Below are 11,349 nucleotides of genomic sequence, written 5' to 3'. Positions count from 1 at the left end.
CTGGAGGTGACAGTCCAGGAGATGATGGTCCCGGAGGTGATGGCTCCAGAGGTGATGGCCTCAGAGATGACAGTCCAGGAGGTGATGGCCCCCGAGGTGACAGTTCCAGAGGTGATGGCTCCGGAGGTGACAGTCCTGGAGGTTATGGCCCCACAGGTGACAGTTCAGGAGGTGATGGCCCCGGAGGTGACAGTCCCGGAGGTGATGGCCCCGGAGGTGACAGTCCTGGAGGTGACGGTCCCGGAGGTGATGGCCCCAGAGGTGACAGTCCTGGAGGTGACGGTCCCGGAGGTGATGGCCCCAGAGGTGACAGTCCTGGAGGTGATGGTCCTGGAGGTGACGGTCCCGGAGGTGATGGCCCGGAGGTGACAGTCCAAGAGGTGATGGTCCCGGAGGTGATGGCCCCAGATATGATGGTTCTAGAGGTGATGGCCTCAGAGATGACAGTCTAGGAGATGACGGTCCCGGAGGTGGTGGCCCCAGGGCTGATGGTCTAGGAGGTGATGACCCTGGGGGATGGTGCATGAGGTGATGGCCTCAGAGATGACAGTCCAGGAGGTGACAGTCCTGGAGGTGATGGCCCCATAGGTGACAGTCCCGGAGGTGACAGTCCAGGAGGTGACAGTCCAGGAGGTGACGGTCCCAGAGGTGACAGTCCCAGAAGTGATGGCCCCAGATATGATGGATCTAGAGGGGTTGGCCCCAGGGCTGATGGTCTAGGAGGTGATGACCCTGGGGGATGGTCCATGAGGTGATGGCCCTGGAGGTGACAGTTCTGGAGGTGAGGGTTCCAGGGTTGATGGTCTCAGAGGTGAAAGCCTTGGAAGGGTCTGGGATCAGATGGAGGGCTGGCAGTTTCTGGCAGGGTTTGGAGCTGGGTGGCCCTCAGGGTTGGTCTTGGGCCGCAGGCCTGACCCCGAGGGCAGGGAAGAGGCAGGCTTTGGTGGGGGTGTGGAGGTGTGGGTGCCCTGAGTGCCAGGGGCAGATCTGGGGCAGCCATCTGCAGCAGAGGAGATCTCAGCATGTCGGGGAGCTCGCCCTTAGGACCTGCCCCTGAGCTCGATCGGGGCTCCTCTCTCCCAGGAGGTGCCTGGCTCTGCCCTTCCCCAGGACCAAGGTCTCTTCCTCAGCTCCTCAGAGCACACATGGGGGCGGGTGGATTTGGCCTTTTACAAACTCAGACTGTGGGATGACCGCCCCCATTGTATGGATGAGGAAACCGAGGTGGAGCTCCTGGGAGCTGCCAGCCAGCCAAAGTGGAAGAGTCCACAAACCCTGAGGACAGACAAGACTTCGAAGATGCTCCGTCCACTGCCAGACCGTGCCAGGTCACCAGCTCCTGTGCTCTGTGGCCCCACTGAGCGTGTCCTGGCGGCAGCCCTGCCTAGCAGCACCCAGGGCTGCTGCCGCTGGCACCCTCCTGGCTCGCAACTGAGCTCTCCTCCCTTCCTGTAAAGAGGCGGGACAAAAGGACATTTACAGAAAGTAGCCTTGGGAGAGCAGGGAACCCATGGGGCCTCAGGTCGGGCTGGAGCCTGGGGGAGGCATCATTTGTTCATTCTTTCATTCTTTTGTTCATTTATTTATTCATTCATTCGTTCGTTCATTAGATCATTTGTTCATTCATTTGGTCATTTCTTTCCTTCATTTCTTCATTCACTCATTTGTTTATTCATTCATTTGTTAATTCACTCATTTGTTCATTCCTTCATCTGTTCATTAATTTGTTTGTTCGTTCACTTGTTTGTTCCTTCATTCATTCATTCGCTTATTTGTTCTTTCATTCATGCATTCATTCACTCTTTCGTTCATTTGCTTATGCATTTGTTCATTCATTCATTCACTGGTAGGCCTCAGGCTAGGTTCACAAAGGCCTTGGGGAGAGGAAGCCACAGCCCCTGCAAAGCGCATGTACTTAATTTCCCTGGATTTTGGCAAAGCCCTTGCTAAAGCTGAAGGCTGTCCATGGGGTTCAGAATGGGTTGTGAGCGGCTGGATGTGACAGCCAGCTATCCAGGGCCCACATCAGCTTGGCCAGAGGTCTGCGGCGGAGGGCCCCAGGGACCTGCCTGCCGAGCTCCGCCAAGGTGCAGATGACCCAGAGCCCACACCTGGCCACAGCGTCAGCAGCCAGACACATCTGGGCAGCCTGAAGAAATGGTCTAAAATGCAGGAGGGCCAATGGAAAGGTTCTCCCCGAGTTCCCAGGACTAGCTTCACTAGATCTGGGGGTCTCAGGAGGCTCAGGAGTGGGCTGTGGCCATCGCAGGAGGCAGAGGCCATGGCCTACGAGGGCCCTCGGGTGAAGGAATGAGCTGCCGCGGCCTGGGGGGTACCACAAGGCGGGTAGCTAACATGATGGACACAGCTGCAACCAGCCGGGGCCCATGGCACAGATAAGCAAACTGAGGCAGGTGGCAGGGAAGGGGCTCGGCACGTACTGATGCTGATGGAGGCCCCGGCTCTGATCTGGGCATGGCAGCTGCCCTTCTCCAGTTCTTGTAACACGGATTGCTCAAAAGCCAGGGCGGCAACTCGGGTGAAAAAGGCCTTCACATTCTCCCCTGTGGGAGGACAGGCAGCAGCCTGCTGAATTCGCACCCGCCACCCAGAACCGACCAGGTCAGGAGGCAGGAGAAAACCCAGGGCCTGAGAGTGAGCTCTGGGCACAGGCCCACCCTCCCCCTCCCCCTGTACCAGGTGGCATGGATAGATGGGGAAACTGAGGTGCCAGTGACTCATCTCCAAGACCACACAGGCTGTAAAGAGCAGAGCTAGGATTTGAACCCAGACCCTATGACTGATGAAGTCAGTTTTTGCAAGGTTGGTCCCAGCACCCCCCACTCCCTCCCTCCTCCCATCTCCCCCCAGCACCCCATCTCCCTCTAGCACTCCCCTCCCTCCTCCCATCTCCCCCCAGCACCCCGTCTCCCTCTAGCACTCCCCTCCCTCCTCCGATCTCCCTCCAGCACGCCCCCACCCCATCTCCCTCCAGCACCCCCCTACCCCATCTCCCCATTGCATCCCTTCACCCCGTCTCCCCCCCAGCACCTCCCTCCCTCCTTCCGTCTCCCCCCAGCACCCCCCTCCCTTCTCCCCCCAGTACCCCCCTGCCCCATCTCCCCGTAGCATCCCCTCACCCCGTTTCCCCACAACACCCCCTGCCTCATACTCAGACCCACCTGTTTTAGCTGAAACTGACCAGTACTCAGCCTGCATCTCATTGGCCAGATGGACAGCGTCCATCTCTGTCCGCTCACAGGCAGGACCTGACTGAGAGAGAGAGCAGGAGGATACAGGCCTGGCCATGAGCCACAAATGGAAAGCCCTGGGCGGGGGGAGTACAAGAGACTGTGCGCCTCCCGTCTCCTAAGTCAGGCAGGAGGGGATGAGGGGAGGGGGGAAGGCTGTCCCGCTCAGGAATGTGGGAGGGAGACCCTTACAGCTGATGGCAAGGCCCAGGGTGCGTGATTGGCCGCTTCAGGCCTGGCCCATGGGGCCGCGTAGGGGATGGAAACGGGGAGGCTGGGGCGTTGGGGGGAACACCGGCACGGATGCCAAGGAAGCCTGTGAGCTAGGCCCGATGCCTCCAGGAGAGGCCAGAGAGACCAGCTACCACGGTCCGGGCAGGTAAAGGGAGGCTGCCCGGGGAGGGCACACAGATAGCAGAAGACGCAGTGGGGTCCTAACTCTCCCTCCGAGGGCCTGGGCCAGCGCTGGCGAGAGAGGGCGGCCCGGGGCGGGCCGGGAGATGGGGCCTCAGCTAGGGCGAATGGGCGCAGGTGGGAGGCGCTCCCTGGCCCAGCCAGCTGGCCACCAGGAAGCCCCCCTCAGACCCTTCTCCATTCGACACCAGGGCAGAAGACCTGGGTGTGAATCTCAGCTCAGTGCTGGTGTGAGCCCAGGCAAGCCCCCCCCTCTCTGGGCCTCAGTCTTCCTCTATAAAATCTGGGGGGTGGGAGATGAGGTCCGTCAAGCTCCAGCTGGGAATCTGGCCCTGCCTCCTGGCTTCCAGCCTCCAGACGGGCTCCAATCTGGGTCCCCCTCAACGCTGGGGCTTCTCCTCTGAAACGAGCTCCCCCGTCTTGGTCTCTAGCTCCTGTCCCCCCAAGCTGTCTGCCTTCCCCTGGCACCGTGCCTGGCACAGTGTTGGCAGGCTGGTGGCCCACCCTTAGCCTCGGGGGCCTCCTCATGTCCACAACCTGAGGCTGGTTCTGACCGCAAGAACTGGGAAGCCCCGGTCAGCCCCGGCCTCCGAGGGAATGAAGCAGCTTTGGGATCCCAAGCCCTGGGAGGCTGCCAGGCTTCTGGGCCATGAAGGAGGAGGCCCAGAGCCTCGTCCCCAAGCCACTGATTATGTGACCTTGGGCGGGCCTCCCCCCACGCTGCAAAGCTGGAACTCACTCCCTGCTGGCCCCACTGGCCCCACCTACCCAGGCCCCAGACACCACGCCCAGCCCTTCTGCTCCTAGGCCTGGAGCCTAAGCTGCCCCTCCCCCCTCAGCTCACATGGGTCACCGGAGGGGCCAGGCACCCACTAGAGGCACGTCCACTCACCAGCAAATCCTTCTTTGTCCCAACCAGAAAGACAAAGCTGGAGCCAGACTCATTCTCCCTCTGGGCGTCTGCCAGCCACTGCCTGGCACGAGAGAGAGGGGCAAACTGAGCTGGAAAGGGGCAAAGAGGGGGAGGGGGAGGGAGGAGCCCTGGGGTACCAATCACACCCCATCCTCAGGGCCAAGAGATCAGGCAGTGAGAAGCAGAAGGATCAGGATAGACCCCACTGACGGCAAGCACAAATCTTTGGGTGAGACCCAAGCCTGCAGCGGCCATAGTCCTCACCACAGTCAGGGCCTGGGGGCGGGGGTGCGCCGCCCCGGGGGGGGGGGGGGGCGTGCTGGCCAATGGCCGTCTGTGGAGCTGCCACCTCCAGGAGACCCTGAAGGCTATGCTGGAGACGGGGCAATACAGGACGTCTGACAAAGTGCGAGGGACCTCCGGCCCCTTCCTGCGTGGGTAGCGTGACCACCCCTGCCAGTCACACACGCCTTGGACGGTTACTGGGGGGTCGGGTGGGCGCAAGCCTGGACTCTGGCAGCAGACCCCACACCAGGGCAGGGACGCCTCCAGGAATCTGGACACTCACCTGGTGTGGCCCAGGGTCTGGATATCCGCCAGGTCAAACGCAGTGATGATAACTGCTCGGGTACAAGAAGTGGGGCTTAGAAACGTCCCAGAGGCGCGGAGAGAGGGTGGAATGTAGAGCCCTCCTGGGCAGAGGGCAGAGCCAAGGCCCAGGCCAGTGGAAGCCCCAGTCCTGCCCAGCCTGCCTCTGCCTGGCCCCGCCCCTGCCCCACCACCTGCTGCCTGGCCCTGGCCCTGCCTCTGCCCCACCCACCTCCAAGCTGTCTCTGGAATGCCTCCGCCCCCACCCCAGGCAGAAGGCCTATCCACACCAGGCCCACTCAGGCTGCTCAGGCCCTCTGCCCTGCTGGGCCCAGGGAGGAGCTGTTCTGAGGGGCAGGACGATGAAAGTGCCAGGGCCTGACCCCTGAGGGGCGTTCCGACCACCTGGAGGGAGGGGAGGCCGGGAGGAGTGCTCACCCTGGGCCCCCCTGTAGTAAGCTGATGCGATGCACTTGAACTTTTCCTGTCCGGCTGTGTCCCAGCTGTAGAGGGAAAGAGAAGAAAGCGCATTTAGGGTCAGACCAGGGGCCAGCCCGGTGCCCTGGCCCCTTATCCGCTCTGACTAAGCCCCCAGCTCTCTGAATTCCTGCCCATACCCTTAGAAGGGGCAGCCCAAAGCCCAGCCACATGCTGGTGATGGTGCCAGAAAGGACCCCGACCCCCTCCCTCATTTTAGAGAGGGTCACAAGAGGATCTGTCCAGGCAGGGCCAGATTCCCACCCAGGTCCTAAGGTGGGCCGCTTGCCCCCAGCCCTGGCTCTGCTCCCTGAGCACTCTCATTCTATCCACTGCTCCAGGACCAGGCCCTTCTCCAGGCAGCCGCCTCATGCCTTCCCCGCCAGGGCCTCCTACACCCAGGCCCAAGGGGCCTCTTCCTCCCCACTTCTCAGAGACACCGTGGTCACACAGTGGTGAGCTGAGATGGTCACCCTGGTCTGAGGACAGGGCCTTAGGCTGCCCCCCCAGGGCCAAGCTCACAGCTTCACAGGGTAGATGGCCAGGGAATCTGACAGCGGCAGCAAGTGGGAAGGCTGGGCCCAGAGGGAGGGAGGCATGGAGGCCACAGGCCAAGGGCCCAAGGAGGGAAGAGTTCCACACCCACTCACATCTGGAGGCTGTAGGGGACACCAGCAATCTGGAACCTCTCGATTTCAAAATCAACGCCAATCGTGGCCTTGTAGTCCCGATCAAAAACGTCCTTACAGAACCTAGGAAGGAAACGTGGCTTCTTGTAAACCCAGGCAGGAGGCTCCACCCTCATCCCACTGGGCTCTGGCTGCCTAGCCTCGTGCCAACTGTGGGCAGAGGGATAGAGGCGGGCACACCAGTCCTGCCACCCCCACCAGGCCTGGTCATTTCTCTCCCCACTTCCTGCCTCCCCCGGCTCCTGGGGCCAATGTGGGTCCCTTCTCCCCAGGATGGCCCTTCAGACATACTTGCCATGGCCCCAAGACTAAACATGCCCGGCTTGTCCCCCCAGGCCTGTCTTATGTTCAAGAGCCCTCCTCTGGACACTGTCCTAGCACAGGACACCAACGAGGTGGCGTGCGTCCCTTCCCCGCCCCGCTTAACGGAGCCCAAGAGCCTGTGGGATTGTCTTGGCTGCTGCACCCCATTGCTAATTTTTGCTGACCTTGAAGGCCACTCAGCCCCCCAGATCTTTTTCAGAAAGACGGCAGTCTGAGCACACCTCCCCAATCTGGTCCCTGTGAGGTTGGCTGATTGGTCTGGAAGGCCATGAGTAAATGGCAGGAGGGCAAGGGGGCAGCGGGGTCGGGGGTGGAGGACACTGTCAGTCCAACTGGTCAGCCGTAAAGGTCAGGACGACGAAGTGAGCCGGGGGGGGACCAAGGAGGAAGGCTGAGGAGGAAGAGGCAGAATCCTGAGGGGGCCCAGGTAAGGACGATGATGACGGTGAACGGAAGACTGGCCCTGTCCCAAGCCATCTGAGACGGGCTCCAAAAAGAGACTGCATCCAGACCCCGAGGGGCAGATGAGTGGGGGCCAGGGAGGGCCCGGAGTCTGAATGTGACCTCCAGAGGTCACTGAGAAGCTCACAGAATCACAGACTGAGTGCTGACAGGAACTGTGGGGGTCAGCCCAGAAAGGGCAAGACCCTCGCCCAAGGTCACACAGCATGGACCACAGAGCAGCTGGGTGGGGCCACCTCTCCATCGGTCTAAAGGCGACACTATGGGCGCAGGGCGGCAGTCCCTACTCTGGGCATCAGAGGGCGCTGATGGGTGCAGCCCCGAGGGCCTCAGCCAGGGCAGAGTACCTGTTGATGAGGCTGGTTTTCCCCACGTAGAGATCTCCAAGGACGACCACCTTAGACACCTTCAGCCTGGGAGGGACACAGCGAGGTCAGAGCATCACTGGGGGGCGGGGGGGGGTGATGTCCGTGTTCACCATTCATCCTCCGCACCAGAAGCCCCCCACCGACACAGGGGCAGGATCAACCCGCCTGGCACCTCTTGGTGCCCTCGCCCACCCACCTCTGCCCCAGAAAAGGCTCAGCAGGAGGCCCAGGCCTGAGCCCGCGGCTGCTGGAAGATGCAGCCCCACCCCACGGGAAGCCTGACTTCACACAAAAGCGCACACCACCCACACCCATGGCCAGGTGTACCTACGTGTACCCAGGGCGATGACAAAAAAAGCTCCCCCACACCCCGGGAGCTCAGTTTAATGGGGGAAATGCTGAACAGAGGCAAGGCTCTGGGATTTGGAGGGGCTGGGAAGGCTTCCTGGAGGAGGTGGGATTGGAGCCGGGGCTTACAGGAAGCCAGGGTGGTCAGTGGTGGAAGCGGTCCAGGCAAGGAGATGGCCAGAGAGAATGCCCAGAGGGGAGAGAGGGAGGGCCCAGCGGGGCAGAGGGTGTGCTGGGGAGTCGGGCTGTGACAAGGTAAGAGAGGAGGGGCCAGGAGGGCTCCGAATGCCAAACTGAGCATCTGGAGTTTGCTCCTGAGAGGGATCGGGAGCCACGGGAGGTCATGGATGGCGGAGTAAGCAGTAGATTGCTGTCTCTCTCTCTCATTCTCATCCCCGAACACCCACAAAACAGTGCCCCAGAACAGATCCTGGAACAGCAGAGCCAGCGCAAAGACAAGGAGAAGAGTTTTGATCCAGGAGACTTAAGAGAATCAGCAAATGAGGTCCATATCACTTGGGTAAAAGGGAGCACAGCCCAGGACAGCAAGCATCCCAGCGAGCCCAGAGCGGCCTCTACCTCAGCAAACCGGCAGGAAATCCTAAGCCCCAGAGCCGTGGAGCAGGCAAACGCCAACACCAGGCCATCCCCACGCGTCCTAGCACTGCCAGGGGAACCGGTGGGCTCCAGCTCGGAGAACCATCACATGAGCTGGTGTAGACCCAGGCGGGCAGGCAGGCGTCCTCCAGCGGCCGGACCTCCCCATGCTTCAGTGCGGCCCAGGGAAACACAAAAAAATGCCACCTGGCCTCAGCACACACACAGCCAGACACCAGCACTAGGACCCCAGTTCAGCACCAGGTAAGCTGCCAGACCCCTCGAGCCTCCAGCACACAGAGGCAGAGCAGGCCCTGGCCCCAGCACAAGAAGCTTGGGCCCGTGCCCCCTGAGCTACACCCGGAGAGCTCAATGTCAAAAACCAGGAAACAGACAAACACCACGAGCAAGAAGCAGAAAAGAACGCTGACCATGGAGAGCTTTTGTGGTGCCAGGGGAGATCAAAGCACCAACTCAGAAGAGGACAACCCTGGCAATACACCTCCATTTGAAACCTCAAAGGGGAACACAAACTGGTCCCAAGCCCAAAAAGCCTTCTTGGAAGAAGCTCAGGAAGGATTTTAAAACTCAAATTAGAGAAGCAGAAGAAAAACTGGGAAAGGAAATGAGACGGATGCAAGAGAGAGTCAAGAGCTTGGAAAAGGAAGGACAAAAATGAACTGAGGAAAACAAGTCCTTAAAAAGCAGAATTGGCCCAGTGGGAAAGGAGGGATGAAAGTTAACTGAAGAAAATGATTTTTGAAAAATCAGAACTGAGCAAATGTAAGCTAACGACTCCATGAGACAAGAAATAGTCAAACAAAATCGAAAGAAGAAAAAAAAGAAAATGTAAAATACTTCATTGGAAAAACAACTGACCTGGAAAATTGATCCAGGAGAGAGAATTGAAGAATTACTGGCCTGCCTGAAAGCCACAATCCAAAAAAAGAGCCTGGGCAGCATCTTTCAAGAAATTATCAAGGAAAACAGCCCTGAGGTCCTAGAACCAGAGGGTAAAATAGTCATTGAAAGAATCCACTGATCACCTCATGAAAGAGACTCCAAAATAAAAACCCCAAGGAACATTGTAGCCAAATTCCAGAATTCTCGAGTCAAGGAGAAAATACTGCAAGCAGCCAGAAAGTAACACTTTAAATATTATGAAACCACAGTCAGGATTACGCAGGACCTTGAAGCTTCTACATTAAAGGATCGGAGGGCCTGGAACATGATATTCCGGAAGGCAAAGGAGCTTGGATTACAACCAAGATCAGCTACCCAGTGAAACTGAGCATAATCTTGAAGGGAAAAAGAAAAATAGTCAATGAAATAGGGGACTTTCAAACTTTCCTGATGAAAAGACCACAGCTGAACAGAAAATTCAATCTTCAAATACAAGACTCAAGAGAAACATAAAAAAGTAAACAGGAATAGAAAAAAATAGATGTTCTTCAATAAAGTTAAACTGTTTAGATCCCTACACGGGAAGTTGATACTTATAACTCTTGAGAACTGTGTCTTTATTATGGCATGTAGAAGGGATATAGACAGAGAGAGGGTGTGGGCATAAGTTGAATTTGATGTGATGATAAAAATAATTAAGGGGTGGAAAAAAAAAGGATTGTACTGGGAGAAGAGGACAGAAGGAGGCAGAATAGGGTGAATTACATTACATGAAGAGACACAATGACCTATTATAGTAGAGGGGAAGGAGGAGGCGAGCATCGTTTGAACCTCAGTCTCATCAGATTTGGCTCAAAGAGGGAATAACATACACACCCACCTGGGTATAGAAATCTATCTTACTCTGTAGGGAAGTAGTAGGGGAAAGGGTTAGGATTAGGGGCTGACAGAAGGGAGCACAGATCGAGGAAGGCGGTGGTCAGGAGCAAAATACTGGTGAGGATGGATAGGGTGAAAGGAGAAAGAAAAGTGTAAAGAGGAGAAAAGATGGAGGGAAATACACAGTTAGTAATCGTAACTGATTGTGAACGGAATGAACTCTCCCATAAAATGCAACCAGATAACACAGTGGATTAAAAATGTAATTCTACTATATGTTTTTTACAAGAAGCAGAGGGATACATACAGAGTAAAGGCAAAAGGCTGGAGCAGAATATATTATGCTAAAGTAAAAAAAAAAGCAGGGGTAGGAAGATCATTTTGGCGGTTGAGTGGACGATGGACTGGAGGGGTAGGGACCGAAGCAGGCAGATCCCCCCCCCCAACCCCCAGCAGCTATTGCCATAATACAGATGTAAGAGATGAAAGCCTGCACCAGGGTAGAGGTAGGGTCAGAGGAGAGGAGGGGGCGTGTTCAAGAGATGCTGCAGAGGTGAAGGCCCTGGCACTGTACTGGAAATGGGGAAGGGGAAAGAGAGAATGAAGGGCCCAGGCTGCAGCCTGAGAGCCCAGGAAGATGGGGGAGCCCTGGACGGTGACAGTGAAGGTGGGAGGGGGAAGGGCTTGGGGGAAGGATGAGCTCAATTTTAGACATGTTGAATTTAAGATGCTGACTGGACATTCAGTTCAAAATGTCTGAAAGGCAGCTGGAGACGCGAGATTGTAGGTTGGTAGAGAATTGGGGACAGGACAGGGAGATCTGAGAATCATCAACATAGAGAGGGTCATTCAATCCGTGGCAGCTGAAGAGGCCACCCAGTGAAGATGGGGAGGAGTATCTCAGAACAGAGCCCTGAGGGACACCCGTGGTTAGAGGGCATGAGCTGTGGGACAGTCCAGCAGAGAAGACAGAGGAGTGGTGAGAGGGAGGAAGGGAACCAGGAGAGAGTGGGGGAGAGGGAGGGGGAGAGAGGGAGAGAGAAGGGGGAGGGAGAGAGAAGGGGAAGGGGGAGGGAGAGAGAGAGAAGGGGAAGGGGAGGGGAGGGAGAGAGAAAGAAGGGGGAGGGAGAGAGAGA

The 11,349-nt window shown here is 57.7% G+C and overlaps 2 protein-coding genes across 9 annotated transcripts in view; both read right to left on the bottom strand.

The window, feature by feature from the left end:
- Positions 1–6: 6 nt before the first annotated feature.
- On the bottom strand, positions 7–546 carry LOC114030788 (histidine-rich glycoprotein-like). Its single transcript, XM_027845695.1, has one exon. It carries the CDS (start codon positions 523–525, stop codon positions 61–63), a length of 465 nt encoding a protein of 154 aa, XP_027701496.1. The 5' UTR covers positions 526–546; the 3' UTR covers positions 7–60.
- A 758-nt stretch (positions 547–1,304) lies between these two features.
- The window catches only part of RAB36 (RAB36, member RAS oncogene family), a 26,334-nt gene continuing 16,289 nt past the window's right edge, over positions 1,305–11,349 (bottom strand). For 2 of the 8 annotated variants that reach the window (XM_027845687.1, XM_027845686.1), the window contains 8 exons: positions 7,466–7,531; positions 6,294–6,395; positions 5,605–5,669; positions 5,147–5,198; positions 4,558–4,639; positions 3,183–3,269; positions 2,442–2,589; positions 1,320–1,449 (listed from right to left, as the gene is read on the bottom strand). In XM_027845687.1, the coding sequence (XP_027701488.1) occupies positions 1,385–1,449; positions 2,442–2,589; positions 3,183–3,269; positions 4,558–4,639; positions 5,147–5,198; positions 5,605–5,669; positions 6,294–6,395; positions 7,466–7,531 (667 nt within the window). In that variant the 3' untranslated portion in view covers positions 1,320–1,384. Of the gene's footprint in view, positions 1,450–2,441; positions 2,590–3,182; positions 3,274–4,557; positions 4,640–5,146; positions 5,199–5,604; positions 5,670–6,293; positions 6,396–7,465; positions 7,532–11,349 lie in introns of all 8 variants that reach the window. The other 6 variants (XM_027845689.1, XM_027845688.1, XR_003567673.1 and 3 more) reach the window with 6 other exon arrangements.

Source organism: Vombatus ursinus, unplaced genomic scaffold, assembly GCF_900497805.2.
Source record: "Vombatus ursinus unplaced genomic scaffold, bare-nosed wombat genome assembly UNPS02015012.1, whole genome shotgun sequence".
Lineage (NCBI taxonomy): Eukaryota > Metazoa > Chordata > Mammalia > Diprotodontia > Vombatidae > Vombatus > Vombatus ursinus.
This window is presented reverse-complemented; position numbering and strand designations above follow the sequence as displayed.